The 18,441-nt window shown below is 43.5% G+C and overlaps 1 protein-coding gene across 7 annotated transcripts in view; it reads right to left on the minus strand.

The window, feature by feature from the left end:
• Positions 1-18,441, minus strand: part of LIMCH1 (LIM and calponin homology domains 1) — an 892,718-nt gene that overhangs the window by 464,681 nt on the left and 409,596 nt on the right. For all 7 annotated transcript variants that reach the window (XM_086962709.1, XM_086962710.1, XM_086962708.1 and 4 more), the window contains exon 4: positions 307-413. In XM_086962709.1, coding sequence (XP_086818835.1) covers positions 307-413 — 107 coding nt within the window. The remainder of the gene's footprint in view (positions 1-306; positions 414-18,441) is intronic.

The raw sequence follows: 18,441 nt of genomic DNA on the forward strand, positions 1-18,441 counted from the left end.
GCAGACAATGTTAGGAAGCCCAGACGGCGTGGAAAGGAGCTCCGCGGAGCCCCCGCGCACACCGTCCGGCCCCCCTGCCCCCTCTGCGCCGCTGGCAGCGGAGAGAAAACACAGGGCGACCTGCGCTGGCCACAGAAACAACACACAATGCCTCGCTGCACAAACGCAATATGTGACATGAACACAACCTTTGACCCGTCACTGTCAGCCACGGTGCACAGTCTGAGCTGCACTGCCTTCAAATAAACACAAGACTCCCCCACCCACATGAAAACCCCCAATAAAGCAGCGAGCCCGGGGACTTACTTGAGTGCAGCCCTGCTGGACGTGTCCTGGAGGTCGCCGGGGTCAAACAGCTGTGACTCCTTCAGTCCTAGCTCCTTGCAGCCTCGCAGGAACAGGGCGATGTTATCCTGGAAGGGAAGGAGAAGAAGGCACGTTGAGCGGCTGAGCGCACATCAAGCCGCGCGCCCCGCCCATTGCAAGCCCTGGACCGCGGCCAGCTCCCTCATTCGCTGAACCCGACCCAAACATGCTGCCTGCTTAGACCACAAATCACACGCATTTTGAAGGTTTAAATGAAAACTGATGAAAACTTGTTCCACGTCTTTAAATGTTGCCATACATATTGCATTCTTCCAGCTTTCCTTGCGACTGGCGGCAGTGTGTTTGCTTTACATTTTTGGATGCGTCTGAGCGCTCCCAACATGTGCTGGACAGTCTGGAAACAGAAGCTCCCATTTTATTCACTGTTCTGGCGCAGCCAAGGCGGGAGGCAGAGCCGCCTTTCCTGCTTCCTACTGGGAGACCCATTAACGGCCTGATTATGAGGTGGCTGCAACTACATGGGGCTGGAGTTAACGGTCCGCGGGGCACCACGAGTTTACAGGCCTGGAAACGGAGGAAACACGAGGGAACTTTTGCCAAGCAGGTGGAAAATGTGTGTTGTAAAGCAATGAAACCCAGTAAAGGTGTCATGATTGGCCCCTAAGAGTGTAATTGTAATTAGAACTTTGGAATGTTGGGAGCACCATTTAAGACCATGGGCTGCTAATGGCTGAGGGCGAGGGAAGCCCAGAGCATCAACATTCCAATGTTTGTTCATACCTTTCTCACAGAACCCAAGGGGATTTCAGCACCCTCAGGCTCCGTGAAGCCTTTGTTTTGCAAATTAGAACATTCTGTCCTCTAGGGGCGCAATGTTCTAATAACCTTAGAGCCCTCGTAGCGGGCTCGACAGCCCATTGAAGGCATGCTCCCTTTTTAAAAGGTCAGCGCCTTCGGCCTTTAACACTGGAGCGGGCCTTTAACGTCTGGTAGAGTCTGCTACATCGGGCTCTAAGGTTATATTAGAACATTTAAAAGTTGGGAGCGCCACTAAAGGCAAGGACGTGGCTCTGGGCTATTTAGGACTGGTATGATCTTTCTGCTCTTGCATTCCATTGTTTTTCCCTTTTAAATTTATAACATTTTAGCCTCTGTGGCTTGAATGTTCTAAAAGCCTGGTAGTCCTTCTGCCTCGGGCTATACCATTGTTAAAGGCCCTCTTGCTCATTGCAGGCCCAAGCCACACTGGTATAGCCCTAAGCAGCGGGCTAGAAGTCTATACTAAATCTGTGGCTATTGAATCAGGCACCCCTTCACTGACATCAACAAGTAGGCTTAAGGAACTGCAAAGAAAAGATTGTTTATTTTACTTCAGGTAATTTACAGCAAGCAAAACTAGCCCCAGAAAACAAGAGATTGTAAGTAGAAAGGGGTGAAATATCACAATAGACCAGTGATACTCAAAGTATGGCCCGGAGGCGCTTGCGGCCCTCTTGACCTTAACATGCAGTCCTCCCTGGTGAACAGCAGCATAGGCTGCTGTTTACTTACTAAGCACAATGATTCTGAAAAAAATGTTAAATAAACAGGCAAGCATTTCTTTGCAGGTTAACTGATATTATGAAGTAACTAAGGTTGCGTCCTGCACCCCTTCACTTTAGGAGCACCTTTATTTTGAAATATATCTTGCAACGTGTAAAAATAGGACAACGTTTCTTCAAAATTCAAAAAAGTGTATTTCATTAACATGCAAAATCGTTTTACCATACCACTGCATTGAGAGGTATTTTGTTAAGTGATAGATTTCAAACATGAATTAGAAACATTCATGCACCCCCACCCAACCTGATAATGCCAATAGGGAACTAAGAGGCAAGTGAGTTTTCATGTGCACTCTCTGGGTGGTCTAGGTTTGCTGATATATGTGGACAACATTATAATCAAACACATGAGAAGGTTTTGTACAGCGCACATCTGAACTCATGTATTTCGAGGTCCTCTTGCATTCCATAATGAAGAAAAAGGAGGCACTGGGAAACAAAACTTGCCTAGGATTACACAGTTTGGTTAAGGGAAAAGCTGGGATTGATCCCTGGTTTTCTGCCTTCACGCTGTACAATTCAACCACTAGATGTACATGCTTCACTTCCCCATAGACCACCTTACACAATCCCCGACATACCCGGACCTGGCAATTATCTTACTTCATCCTGGGTAACTGGCGAGTCGCCGGTCTGGACTTCACTCGCCTATAGTATTTTTTTTTTTTTTTTAGTCCTCATACATGCCATCAGATTTTTTGAACTCTAGATGGGGTCCCTCCGTGCCATCTGCTCAGACTGAAAAGGATAAACGTTACCGCCCTGGATATGTCTGCGCCTGGCAAACAGAGTTCACCCAGAGGAAGGGCTGTCTCTTGGTCCCACTCCCATTTACTTGACTAGATATAAAGCAGGCTACTAGGGAGGACCGGACAACGAACCTCTGGCATAATGATAGGACTAAGATTATTTTAACCTCCAGGACTCCAAGGCTGCCCAGACCTTGTAACAGCTAGATTCATCACAGGCCATGTCAGATTGACTCATCAATACAATATTCCTCAGGCATTCCGTAAAAGTTGGTGGGGACTCTGATTTCCATGCCCTGCAGATTTCCCTCCTGGCGATAACTATAACATAGAATATCAGTTTTGTATCTGTGGAATTTATACAGTAATCTGTTGCAAGGCCAAAAAAGACCAGGGTTGGGTTGAGTTCGATTGGTCTTAATAGAACCTCCTCTAGGAAGCCACACACCCTGGCCCAATACGGGACAATCCTTGGGCAATCATAAAACATGTGATAGTCATCAGCAGCCAGTTCTTTACATCTTGGGCAGTAGTATGGTGTTTTGCTTATTTTGGATAGTTTCCCTGGCGTCCAGTAGACTCTATAGGTGGTATACAGGTGATTCCTCCTAAGATTTGCTGGCTTGATCACTGTCTGGGACAGGGTATAGGAGTCACACCAGATTTTCTTAATATCCACCTCGTCTTCAGTCAGGGTTCGGCTCCAAAGATTTTCCAACTCAGAGACAAAAGAGGTCTCTACTTCTGTAAAAGCTTTATACCAGAAGGACACCTTCCGTTTCCATGGGCCCAATTTGGAAATAGAATCTGAGAATCTGGTATCCTCTATGGTACCCCAAGATTGTCTCGCCCACCAACCGGAGAGCTGATAAAATTTAAACCTGGTTAAAGACCCATTTGTGAGATTGAGAAGGGACTCCCAGCTCAAAAGGTGTTGTCCGTGCCTTAGATCCCCCCACTGTCTAATACCAGCTGTTCTAAGTGGCTGGGAGAGTTGATCTAAACAGACATTCGGGGGTCCCTGGGGAATCCCAGATCGGGGCCTGTGATGAGTAGTATTGAACCCCTAAAATTCTCTTGACATGTCCCCAATTTTTAAGAGCAGTCAATAGGATCTTCAACCTGACCTTTTTATAGAACTTGGGGTCCCCGAACTTATAGAGGAACAATTCCTGCCCTTGTGGGATGTCCTGTAACATTGCTTTGATTAGCAGACCCTGCATGGATGAATCTAGCTTGTTCACCAGAAGTCTGAAGTTCTTAAAATGGAAGGCATAGCAATAGGAGAGTAAGTCGGGTAAAGCTAAGCCTCCGATCTTCAGCCCTCTCCTAAAGCTTTCTCCAGGCTATCCTGGGTGTTTTTGTTGCCCATATAAAAGATCCTATCTTCCCTTGGAGGGTAGCAATTTCTTTAGCATTGAAGGAAAGTGGTATTGTGTTGAACAAAAAGGTTATTTTCGGGAGTATCGTCATTTTTATAAGATTGACTCTTCCATAGATGTTTAATGGCAGGCTCCCCCATTTTAAAAGTAACTTACACACTTCTTTCGATATTTTCTGCCAGCTAACCTTTGGTACATCGGTCAATTTCTGGGTTATGTAGATCCCTAGATACCTCATCTGATCTTTATCGCAACGGTGTTATTCCATCCCATTACCTCGGTTTTTTCTTTGTTGATCCCATAGCCTGATATTTTTGTATAGTATTTGGTTCATTCTTTGTGCTAGTTTATCCACCCATACCATTATTTGGATTTGGTCCCACAGTATATTTGCAATTGGACTGTGAGAGGCTGTTAAAAAAATATTTCCCAGCTACCACAGGCGGAGATCATGCTGTGCAGCCACTCTGCACTGACCATCTCTGCACTGGCCCAGTGTACCAAAAAAGTCTACATACTACACCTAACACTTTGATGACATCTAATGAGAAACAAAATAAAATCCTATGTGTAAAAGGGCCACCAAAACCAGATCTACAGTCACGTTAAAACTAGTCCCCTGATTTTAAGAACTTACACAGAATGGATCGTAGATTACCTAAAACAAAGCTACCGCTCTCCATACTGGGAGGCAATGCTCCGCGGATTCAAAGAGGTGAAACTATAACTGAGGTTGGGTCTGTGTATGAATTTGACAACTGGATTTTTTTGAGCCCCCTATGGTCTTGAGTTTTCCAAAACGCAGTAACTTGGTCAGCTTCAAAGTTTCTCTGGCCTGTGCGATTATCCCTGTGGAGGGAACGCATTTTAGTTATGAGTGTATTTAAGGGGGCATTGATGACCTGGAGTATATATGATGGGAGTTCAAAGAGAGAGAAGATCTCAGTCTACTTTGTTTTTCTTTTAGTTAAGACTGAGTATTGACGTTTCCTAGTGCAAGGGAAAGAGTAACTACCATGCTCACATCAAGAGCAAGTCTTGCTTTACAAAGAGGGTAAGTGGGAGGATGTTCTATGGAATTTCGATTGAACCAGGGCCAGTCGTCACCAAAGGCAATGCAAAGGGTACTTCGCCCCATTAAATCTACTGTGGCCATAATATTGGCTAGCATTAGCAAATAGCCTCAGAGGTATTTATCTTTGTTATTCACTACCAGTGGGATCTAAATCTGTATATTACAGACGTGGTTTTACAATGTCTTTATGAATATTTCTCACTTTGTATATTTGTATCTCTTGTTCTACAATGATGTTTTTCCTTTATGTGAGGAATTTTGTTAAAGGTTGTGTACATTAGTGGATGCACAGGGATTCCTGGCATTTGTTTTGTTTATTATAAATCACAAGCATACCATAGCTTCAAAAAACGTTTTTCCAGCCAGTTGTCCCTGACCAGCTACAAACTGGAACAAGCATTTGCAATGCAATAGGTCTTGCATTATTGAAAGTTTGAGCTATTGGCGTTACAAATAATAATGCTTGTTAGATTTTTTTTTGTTGTTAAAAAATATCCCAGCAGTAGCACAAGTAAAGATGCAGTACATTGTGTGGCCAATAGAGGCCCCTCTACAACTCTACAGGAACGCCTACTAACAGCCTGTGGGACTGCACTCTCTTCTTGCTTCATTGATTTTATTACTTATGCTACTGCTGGGATACTTTTTAACAAAAAAACGAATAAACATCACCTGCAATGCCAATTGCTTAAACTTTCAGTAATGTGAGACCTATTGCATTGCAAATGCTTGTTAGCTAGAGTCACTGGAAATAATGGGGTAAGAGATAACTACATTATGTAGCAGTGTTGACTAAATTATGCTGCATGAAGAGGAATGTTTTGCAGCGTCTAACATAAATTTAAAGTCCTAAATATTGTCTACAAATATATTGCTTCATTGGAGTGAACAGTAGAAAATCTACACCAAATGGGACTAAATGTAATAGATGGTATGGTGGACATATTTATGTTGGGAGATATTTCTATATTTCATATTCTGAACTGAACCATGGGCACAGTGTGATTTATGTAATGTAAAATTAAGGTTTGTGTTACGAGAACCCTGGCAAAGGACTGCAAACCAAACCTGACAGCAGTGCTGTGCAAAGCCGATGTTAGGGTACCATTCATCCCAAACTTGGGGCTGACCGTCATCACACCACTGAAGACTTCGTACAGCCAGGACTGCAACTTACTGCCTCACTCTTTCACTTTTATGACCTGTTGCCTGTTGTTTTGGGACAGCAGCTGACACGTATTTATTTAGATTTACAGTTTTTGCTAAGTGCTAAATGCCCTTTTCCAGTCGCCTCAGAGTGCTGCATTACTGATGCCGCGTTCGCTGGTGGCAGTGAGAATGTTAAACGTGTTTAGCAGCTTACATCTGAATTTCGCGATTGTGTTCCTTTTTTTTTAGCACAATCTCAATATTAATCAGCACACGTTTTTGCTCATGATTAGAAGTGCACTTAAGAGCTAGACACCTTTGTTTAACTCCCAGAGTTTGAACTGCGGGTCTCATCCTTCCCCCATGAACTACTCAGGGCCCTTTAACATGCACACTTAATTGTTTCAGTGTCATGAATTATTAATTGCATCGCTTGCAAGAGGGGGATTCATCCAGTCAGCATGAATGAAATAAAATATGTATAACTCCGAGAGTTGATTACGAGAAAAGTGGAGTGCCAAGCCTGCTGCCAACATACCCAATGACTTACAACGGAAGCTTGTATGCAATCAACAAGACACGAGAGTGAGGCTCACCACAAAAACACAAACACACACACGCAAACACACACAGGCAGTGGTGTAGCTAGGCCTTATGCCGCCAGCAGCGGCTGAATATAAGAGAGGAGGGGGCGGGGTGCTGGCGATTCCTGCGGCCACCGCCCTGCAACGGCATAAGGTAAGGAGGGGAGGTCGCCACCCCCAAAACTCGTGCTCCCGGGGTAGACCATCTCTGCACTATGCCACTGCACATATGCACGCATACACACATCTTCACACACATTGAAACCAATAGGAAACAAATGCGAACAGTCACAAAAAAGCACACACGGAAACCAATAAGCATCAGACACAAATACGCACACACAAAACGACACACACTATACAGAAATGCATAGATTAAACCCAAATATTAAAGACAATACACACACTCTGGAGCAGGGAAGACGTTAAATAACACATCAATCGAGTGAGGTCAATCAACAACATACGTAAATAGCGAAGACAAGAAAACAGACAGATACAAAATGAAGGCAATGTAAATAGAGGAAATACATTCAATAATATGAACATACTTAATACAAGCATTCGGTGCTGGCAGGACCTGTTGAGGCGGGTGCGACTCCTACAGCCATGAAGGTGTCCGCGAGTTAGCACTTACAAAGGGCAGGCGGTTCATTTGTGCCATGTAAACCCCCGGGAGTGGCGGGAGGAGTTTGGGCAGAGCAGCGAATGCGGAGTAAGGAGGAGTGAGTATTGAGGAGGAGTTGCCACCTCATTAAGGGAAAGCCTGCATTTGTGCTGAGTGGGGGGAGGGCTCGTAATGCAAGTGGGAGGGGAGAGCTAAAAGAGCTTCAATGAGCAGGCTGAGTCGTGCAAAAAAAAAAAAAAAAAAGGTGGTGCCCGCTTCATGCCCCCGTGATACCACCATGCATACGCAAATCCTTACCCAAGAGTCATCGATCACACCCAAAGAAAACAGGGGGTCACAGGTTTCGATCCCATTTGGAGAGAGGCACCGGAGGAACCCTCAACAGCAGACAAGTCCTAGGGTCATGGAGCCCAAGTACGTGATGTGTTGTTAATATGAAAGTAGGCGCTGTGCTGAAACAAAGCTCATCTCCCGGGCGATGAGGAGCAGACCGTCAGTAGCGAGTTGATAAGCAGGCCCATTGCAGAAAAGCATGTCATGCGTACAATAGGAGAAAGTCCTAAGAAAATAGTGCTCACAGACTGTAAATGAAACTTACTGAGTAACAACCCACGTAAAAGGGCCAGTCCTTATGAAAGGTTACAAAAGGAGAAAAAAGCAGGTACTAAGGAGGGACTACTAAGCCTATTCACGAATCAAAAGCAACCATCTAAAAAGGACAGCAAAAGGAGCCAATCGAAAAGATGGGGAAGCTTCAAGTCTATACCTGAATACAGCAGGTCTCGAAGAGACAGTGCAAGCGCTGCCTAGGCGAGACCATAAAAGGAAGAACTCATTGCCTGTGGCAAAAAGTAAGTCAACTGCCTCTTCGTTCACATGAATCTGGTAAATAGTCTAAGTACCTCAGAATAGGGATAGGATTCAGTCCATCCAGATTTGTTGGTACTGGCCAATATGTATGACATGGAGGATGCACACAGACTCAATTACATCTTATATAGAATGTAGACTATTTTACAGTACAATCAAAGCCAGAGAAGAGAAACACTTTTGATTCTAGTTTCCTGATAGTACGTACAGAATATCAATCTTCTTTTACATTAGCTTCACTTGATCATCCAACTCGTGATTCGCCCTATGACTGCGCACAGGCCTAGGGCTTTTTCGACATGGTTTGTCTTCTCTCGCTTTCTTTGTAATGTCAAATAGACTACATTCTATATAAGATGCAACTAACTGTGTATGTATTCTCCATGTCATAAATGTTGCCTTTTGATTGGGTTTGGTTTGGTTTTTATTCCTACATTTGCTGCATTACAGCAACTACACAATAACATGACAACTGGGTATTCAGGTAGGGTGGTACTGGCCAAATCTTTTCCTTGCACAACCCAATACTTTAAGACTTTTACCTTGGTTTCCAATTCAGAGAACTGAACCCATTTAAATAGGTATAACACGATCCTTACAACTCGCCACTGTCATTACCATAATGAAAATGAAGAATTTATATTCTCATATCAATCGATAAAGGTCAGCAGATCATCCAACCAAAATCAGTTTCTAAACTCTCAACAGCTAACCACTCCTTGATGCTGGGTCATTACATTCAACCACGAATAACAAACCAAGTATGGGTAAACAAAGCATAGAAATTCAACTACAGAGTCATCCTAAACCCACAAAGTGTTCTTCAAATGGTGTTACAGAGTATACAAAAATATTTCCAATATATTGTAGAAGCAGCAAATTACAATATTACTATCCAACCTTAAGAACTACCCTGTTCAATGGAAGAGCTGTGGGCGGTGAGGGGGGAGATGTACGAGCGTGACTGTGTGTGCACGCACTGTGGGGTATTCTGGGTAGAATTGGTTTGATTGAGCAAGTTCATTCTGCCACATTTTTCTTGTGGGTTGCTTGCTAGGGGGCTTCTTTCAGAGCAGAACGGGCTGTAATGACTCAACCACAGCCCCATTCTAGTTGCTGCAGTGAAGGGTTTTGCTAGGTCTGATTTTCTTTTGCAGTTAACCCACACATTTGGGCATGTTAATGGAAAAGCTTTTCTCTCACCCCTCCCAACAGACTCCTGATTCAGTGATACTGCACGCTGACACACGGGCCTGATTCTCAAAGGTAAACTTACACTTTATAGCAAGTTTATTAATTTTCCATATTCATAAACTAGGTGAGGAGTTTTACCATCGTGGACTCCATATACTTATTTGTGCGTAGTCAGTGCTTAATTTGAGCCGGTGATTTCCAGTGCTCAGCACAAGCGCTTAATTGTCGGCACCGGCACTTAATTGTCAACACAGGCACTTATGACAGCTGCCACACGGTGGTGCGCTTTGTATCATTTAGAGATGAGCGGAACAGCAATTGTTTATTTAATCAGTATGCATTAAAAATAACTAATACCTGCCGCCCAAGTTATTTTTGTAGCTTTGGGGGCCTGGAATGGGCTGAACTAGAGCCCTGGAACTTTTTTAATTGAAAACTGTGCGCAGTTTTTCGCACCCAGAGACTCCGTATACAAATGCAGGGATTGCGTTGTCGTAAAACTCCACACGTAGTTTGTGAGTTGCATTTTGTAGTACGTTTTGTAGTACTAACAACTTACTACAAAGTGCAGAATCAGGCCCTCAATATTTATGCCATTCTCTTGTCGGATGGAAGTTCTGAACTGCTATGATCTATCTGTATTCTCCTTCTCCCAGGACTCTGCTAGCAGCATCTGAGATGGGTTTTATCCCAATCTGCGGACCTCCACCTGACCAGGCATTAGATTCTACCATACTGGCCTTGGAATCTGTACTGGCTGCAACCCCGAAAGAGGTCTCTTCAGTGAAGAGCACTAGTTTCAACTCCCACTGCGGAAACCCATAGTGTTTTTAGCAGCATGGTTGAATCACCATTAAGAATGAAGATGCTCAGTCTACAACACCTACACCAATAGCTGTCCAGCTTGGGCCACTATAATGGAACCACCCAGTCAGGGATGAGAAAAAGGTGAACCTTGTCCAACTTCCTATCCGTGGCATATTCTATTACCAAAGCAAAAGTTTTCTCGTAAACAAAGGGCCATGTCACCACTAAGAACCAAAATACCGCAAAAGAAGACATAGGTCTCAACCCATCTATCCCTGCATCCTCATTAGAAAGCCTTCCATCTGTGAAATGGACTGCTAGACTCAGTTTAGAAGTGGACATGCAGTTCATCCAATTCATTTGCAAGCTTCAGACACACTTTGGTGGCGCGTAAACTTTTATGGGAATGGAGTAAAATTAAATTGCATTTGAAAAGGATAAATGAACAATATTAAGATATTAAGAAATAGACGATTAAAGATCTTTCATGCACAAATCTGCGTGAGATGTAAAGGCCGTAATTACCCTTTACAGAAAACATATTGCAGTAGCGGAGCCAATAGGGGGTGCACAAAGGTATATTAACTGAAATCTTATCTAGCTTTCCAATGGAATGGGTAGTTGATGCTCATTCAGGAAGTCAAGTAACGAGAAATCCATAAAGGGCAACTAAGAGGCCATCTTGATTTGATCTGGAGAGAGTGATGGAAAGCAAGGCCGCAGACCCTAGTTTTGATCATCGCTATAGTTTGTTGCTACCAGTGTGGTGTGAACCCTTTGAGACAGCGGCTACTACTCCACTATGGCAGAGGAGCGTCGCACCCCTCCGCCAGCACCCTCAAAAACAAAACTATATTAAAAAGTGTTTTAAACCCATTTTATTATTATTTTATTTTTCTTTATAACTTGCTGACTCGAGTCTTGGGGTGGGTCCAGGGAATTACTTGCACTGAGGGGGAGTGGTAGGTGAAATGCCTTCAGTGCGCATGTTGGTTTGGCTGGCCGTCTCAGGATGACCAAACCAACATGCGCACTAAAGCCCTCTCCAACCCCAGTTGCATTGCCGGTTGGAGACAGCAAGCACCGGCTTCCAGTCTCCCTGGGAGCGCAAATTTAAGAGCACTCAAGCCAATCCCGATACTGCTGTTATGCTGTGAGAGTAGCGTCCAGATTAGCCGCTGGGGACTCTGGAAACCTGTCTGCAGAGGAGCAGAAGAGCACAATGTGGCTGAAGGTAAGTTCCTATTTTTTATTATTTTGTTATTTGTCTTAGTCTCATCTCCTGCCCTCCCCCTTACCCCGCCACCCTGCCCTGCCATCAGCCGCCACTGCTTTGCAAGACTCGCTGAATGAGTCATTGGTAGACTATCCTCACGCACTGCCTTATCTGTAGATCAATGTGTACTGTCTATACATCGCCTGACTGCATAAGCAGATGTCAATAAAAATATTTTGTTTTAAAAAACGCAAAGCAGTAGACAGCAGCATTGTTGTACCCTCTCAAATGTCAAAATAAACCCCAGAGGAGTGTAAGTGGCACCTGATCTTAAAAATGACACTTGTGAAGCAGAACTGCTGAATTCCTGGTCTGTATGGTACATTCATGTTTCTCGCTGAACATCTATTTCACAGCAGTGCCTCATCTGTTACTGGTATTGTATGCCTTGGTTTCCTTAGCAACTTTGAACGAGTAGGTGCAAATAATGGAGTAGTCTAAAAAAAGAAGAACAAACAGTCCCCAAACAGCTACATTTCCAGCTTCGTATAAAAGTAAAAGTGGTTTTCAATGCAATAGCTTGTGGGAGACGTGTTTTGCCTTAGCGGTCTATAAGAAAGTTACTTATACGAGCCATTATAAGCCCAGAGCACTCCATTGTTTTCAATGAAGCTCCCAACATTCCAATGTTCTAATAATACATGCAATTTTCCCCAGATACAATTCAAATGAAAACTGCCAAGTTTATCGCGAGAGGATGCCCAGTAATTACCGAACACGCTGATTATGGAGCAGAAACACACCAACATTTAAATGTTATGTCCCATTTTGGGGGAGGTGAACTCTTAATAGGTGGCATTTATCACACCCAGTAAATGTAAAACCAAAGGGTATCTGATTGCTTCGATAAATAACAGCTCCCTAATGGGGTCACTTGTAACCAGAGCCAAGGAAGGGAAAGAAATTCTACCAACATCGCAAAGTAAATACCTTTATAAGTTGCATGCTGTTTCAGTACTACATTTAAATATTGGAAAACAAGAAGGAGAGTAAGGAGTTGCGTCCGTAGTCGTCGGACGGGGAATACTCCTGATTCCCTGGTCAAGGTTCAGAAGAACAAATGGAGGAGTACTACCCGATGAGGGTAACAGAAGGCTTTTGTCTAAACTCAGGAAACATTGTTCCTTTGTTAGTAAACCCCTCACTCACCACCTAGTGGTGACTTGCTTCATCATCGGGGCCCACCCAAGTAGCCTAGCGTCACTTGGGTGTGCTTCAACACCTGCGATTGCAGTGGAGCAGGTAGTGAAGTGTGGGGTGCGAACAAAAAAGAGTGTGAATGTTAAAATTGTCCTGGTTAATGCTTTTATACAATGTTTAATAAAAAAGTAACTGGACAAAATTAAAAAATATAGGTGAGATAGTAGTAGGGAAGTTACGACCTACTTATCTCTGTTTATGTGTTGGTCGACATGTTTCTACCATAAGGGGAAAATCCCCGGTATTCCTCAGGACCAAAACAAGGAAGTGGGTGGTTTGTGCCCCCTAACAGACACACCCAGCCCTAATTCCTTGGTCATCCAGAAGAAAAATATACTCCTGGGTAAGCACGCCTAGGGTTAAGGGTGCTAAAAACAATGCTGGGGCTCTAGTCGAGCTGCATCAAGCAGGAGTAGGGCGCTACACCGGTTACAACATAATAGTTGCGTGTGGCGAAATCAGGCGGATCACCTACTTCTCCGTACTCGCTGCTTGGTAGTTCCTTGTTTTGGTCCTGAGGAATACCAGGGATTTTCCCCTTATGGTAGAAACATGTCGACCAACACATAAACAGAGATAAGTAGGTCGTAACTTCCCTACTACTATCTCACCTACATTTTTAATTTTGTCCAGTTACTTTTTTATTAAACATTGTATAAAAGCATTAACCAGGACAATTTTAACATTCACACTCTTTTTTGTTCGCACCCCACACTTCACTACCTGCTCCACTGCAATCGCATGTGTTGAAGCACACCCAAGTGACGCTAGGCCACTTGGGTGGGCCCCGATGATGAAGCAAGTCACCACTAGGTGGTGAGTGAGGGGTTTACTAACAAAGGAACAATGTTTCCTGAGTTTAGACAAAAGCCTTCTGTTACCCTCATCGGGTAGTACTCCTCCATTTGTTCTTCTCTACATTTAAATATATCACTGTATATTGAGACACAATGTACAGCCCATACTTCTCTACCTTTATCCAGTTCGCACACAGGCATCACGCCAGAATGTGCAGGGCTACAACTCATAGCTGTGGTGCATTCCTAACTAAGCGAACCATAAGCTGGGAGCAGGAGGGTGGTGATCCTTCACAGAAACCACTGTAGTAGGTGTTGGTGCTGCAGCAATGATTGATGGGACCACCAAAGACTCTGTCATCTGCTTTGTAGCCAACTTGACATTTTGAGGCTGTTCACTCCATACTACCCTTTTCCATGAAGTAGGGTTATGGTTTACTCTTACAAAGGGGCTGCAAAAAATGCGTTATTTAGTACCAGCAACATCAAGAAGCAAAATCCTTGCATTCACAATTCCTTACATATCTCCACATGAATGAATTTGCTTGCTTCCACGAAGAGCGCCCTTCAGAGGGCTTTTTGGTTTGACAGTATTAACACAAGGACTTTGTGCTGCATTGATTTCTAGCAGCAGGCTGCAATATGTGCAACAGATGGGCAAGGACTCCACCTACTACAAGACCTCCACCCTAGTTCAGTGTAGAGACAAAAACAGTTCTCTTTACCTAGTCCTGCATCACTAACAATCCCCATCAATGAGCATACTATAGTGTTGCTTCATTTGAAGCAAACTACTTGGGTTTTGAGATGCATTGTGATATCATTCCCTGGAGGGCCCTTTAATTGGGGACATGGGCCATATAACACATAGGGCGCACTTTCCCTGTTTGTGCCACGGTGCACCTTAAAACAGGGGCGCCGAGCGCAAAAAGGGAAAGTGCACCCTATTACGTTGAATGTACTGCTCTCAGGGTAGCTGCAAGTTCATGCTGCCCTGTGGGTAACGCATTCAAGTGAAAAACAGAGCGGCTTTGAAGCAGTCACTCCGTGTTTCACTGTGCTTTAAGCAACCCGCCTGCACTTTTAAGAGGGGAGAGATCCCCTTGCAAGAGGGTGCAGTGAATGAGTGCACCTGCCTGCAAGGGGATGTCTGGGTCCCCGCTCCAAAAGGCTACCATCAGGGGGCGCACTGACAGTAAGCCATCTTTTACGTGGCGCACTGTCAGTACGCATCCTGACAGCTTCTTTGTATCTGTTCCCGCATCCATAATATGGCACTGGCATAGAGGCAAAGGGATTCCCTCATTTGCACGGAGCCACGCCCCCAGGCCAATGAGGGAACACCCTCTGGGGATAGCACTCGCGCTATATGTGCACCAGCCTTATCTGTATTGCAGAAAAGTCCGCACAAGCATCTGCAGCCCTTTCTATAATATCAGAGTTCCCCGGGGGCACTCAAAGCGGGCACACCTACCCGTTGCGCCCAGGGACACTTTCCATAATATGGACTCTGGGTTTCAAGTTTAAGACTTGGCTTGAGTGGATTTTCTCATCTGTGTTCCCCACCCCATGTAAACCTAGTACTGGGAATCCATCTACCATAATGTGAATTACCTAATGTTCGGTTTTCTACCCACATAGTGCACCATTGTAGATAATGTGCATACATTTATTTCCAAGGTGTTTTGAGAAAAGATTACATCTGGTTGGTCACGGACACTTGACCCACACTGTCCATTTAGTATTTGTAATATATACATGAGAGTCCTTTACTGCTAAGTGTTCACATCAATTATTCCTTATTTTGTATTGTTTTTAGCAGGTAACCAATCATTGAAATCATCTTTTCTAGGATCGTGTCCCCAACTACCCCATTGACCCATACTGACAATATTGCGCTTCTTTAGCTTTTCAAGATCGTGTGCTGGCCTTCTTCCCTGAAAGGAATATGACTGCCTCCTGGCACTCCTGTGCCTTAATGTACTTATTTCCATGTCTTATAGTACACTCAATATTCTACCTGTTTTAAGACTATTTGGATTTGTACCATTTTAACTACATCAGATTGTGCCAGAGGTCTAGGTCTCTTTTTTTGGGCATTCTCCATTTGGCTACGTCTTTTGTTCCACATCATGCGCCCATCGTTTGCATAGTGTTTGTAGTTTGCCTAGTGGGTAAATTTGTACGGTTTTATTAATTTTTGCTATTTGTTTACAATCAGCCATGTCGGCTCTTACTCGGTCTTCTAAAGAAATGCATTGTGGGAGCTGCATCAATCAGATCTTCCATTGGTCATGATGCTATAGCAGATATTCACAGAATGGGATATGTGAAGGTCACATTTTAGCTGGAGTCGCACAAAACAGTTCATTTCCTTTTGGTGCCACACATTAATTATTTTTAAAATCTTATACCGATCTGCAGCTGTGAAATAAACGAACTGGTTTATAACATGCCCATAGAGGGATTTCTAGAGTTACTTGGCTTTGCATTTGAGTTTTGATCTCCACTGATACCTGAACCCAGTATTCTACGTCAGTCCCGTACATTGGATTTCTAAGAGCCATGAGGTACCAAAGCCCCTATCAAGCACTGTAGTATGTTTACATTGAACAGTGAGATGCATACTCATTTGTCTCCGCAATACTAGCCTTTGTGCTGTGACTTGCCAGGATATCAGATTAGCTGCTTCCTCCAGCCTCCATTCATGTGTCATAACTTGTTGATTAATATATATAGCTACATTTAAGATTTCCATGGTGGCAGTCCCTACTTACAACAAAAAGTGAGCTTATACTTAACATTCAATGCAAACTACAAATATGAACTAAGAGTAAAATAAAATATGTAAAAACATTACTTTAATACTAGCTGCCCAATAAAAAGTGGTTATTACTTGCTCGATTCAAACCATCCAAATGTCAAGGAGTCTGCTTAGGAAGTATTTCTTGGGACTTGATGCATCAGATCATCGATGACTAACCAAAGTTATGACCTGAACAATTATCCTCAGGGACTGTTATTCCCACAGAGAACAGAACAGCGTTGTAGCTCTAATGTAAGCACACAGGATCCCCCTTCTCAATTCAAGAGATTATCTTCCTTTTGAAATATATTGATAGTTTTCTAATGGTGACACTTGCATACAACTTCTAGCAGGTCTAGATAGTTTTCTATGATACCTACAAATATGAAATTAGACCGAGGATAACAATCTTGAAGATCAAAATTGTTAAATAAATCAGCCATTCCAATATAATAAACTGTCCCTCCGACAGCCTCGATTGTATCCATCCAAATGAACTTGCATGGGCAGTTCTTCCAAGACTGTTACAGATGGATCGAAGAAAGGGTATCAGAGTGGTAATTAGCCAAAGTGGTAGGTCAAGTATAACCCAAATCTGCCAGACCACGGGATTTGAATACCCTCTCAGTAATGCCCACAATACACCCCTCCTCTCTGGAAAGATGAGGCGTCAGAGCCACATGGAATCTGGCCTGAGGGATGATTCGGATATGTTCATCCCGACAAAATATCTCGCACTGATCTCCTGGCCGCCCTGCTATTAATGAGAATATTTGATCGAATGCCTTCAAAAAAGCTCTTAAAAAGGACAAAATAAAAGATATATGCAGAGAAGAAAAGAGTAAAAATTGTTTTGATTTTAAAAAGGCTAGACCTACTTAGTGGTCTGAGGCATTATAAAGTTGCTCTTTCGTCTCAAAACTCTGAAGGAAATCCACTCTGTGGCTTGTGAAACTTTGCTCCAGGCACCATTCACCCACACTACAGCCAAAATCTACATCTTTCTTTTCAGGCATCATTCTGGCCTGCCAGCCACAGACTGCATCTACCTTGGATTCATTTAGCATGATTCAGCAGGTCTGGTGTTTGCCTTTCTAGGAGACATGAACAACAAGCCTTGATAAAGTAAATATTTTTGACATTCGCACCTAAGACAAAAGCAAGAAAAAATGGTGCTGCCGTACGAAACAATTGTTTAAAAAAGAATGCCTGTATGTACGCTGCATGGATTAAATAAAATGTGTAATTAATTCTGATAGAATGCCCTTTTCAGATGTAAAATAGTTCCTCAAGAATTCCAGTGGAGGTGAACAATATACCCAAACAGCCAATAGAAAGAGAGGAGATTTAATATTCTCGTGAGTTGATAGAAGATATGATTGATAGTTTCTCAAGCCAATGGCTAACGTTTCCTGCACCAGAGCAGTCAATGACAGAAGGAGGGTGAAGCAAAGCCCCTTAAGGTATGTAAAGAATACACTGCATATTCACAATAAACAGCACAAGCACCAACACGTGACAAACAGTCATGCAACTATTAACCAGTGGTTGCCACTGCTTGTCAAGCTGGGTGAAGTGAGTAATGACCCACCTTTTCAACATCACTGTATAGGGTCCCCCCCCTTTCTTTCCACCGTGCCGGTCTACTCTGCCTTGCCTCTCATCCCTTTCGCGCCAGGATACTATTTTCTTAGTAACAGAGCGCGCTACAAAAGCCTCTATAATATAATGGTTTCCACTCAGTTTTTGAAAAGTGCTCTCCATCTTCCATAGACAAATTCATCATAAGAGTTGTAAGACAAATGGGTGGGACCGTCATTGTCACACGAGAGGTTATGAGTGAATGGCTTTGGGGCAAAATGGTCCTCTATATTTCATTAGTGGCCCTCCAGAGAATTTCCGACAGGAGGCCGGTAGAGCTTTGTAGGCAGTCTACAGAGCTCCCAGCTACATCAGCCTGTCGTTTGATGCAAACATGTAGGCAGGTCTGAGAAAC

The sequence above is a fragment of the Lissotriton vulgaris genome, chromosome 3_1 (genome assembly GCF_964263255.1).
Source record: "Lissotriton vulgaris chromosome 3_1, aLisVul1.2, whole genome shotgun sequence".
Classification (NCBI taxonomy): domain Eukaryota; kingdom Metazoa; phylum Chordata; class Amphibia; order Caudata; family Salamandridae; genus Lissotriton; species Lissotriton vulgaris.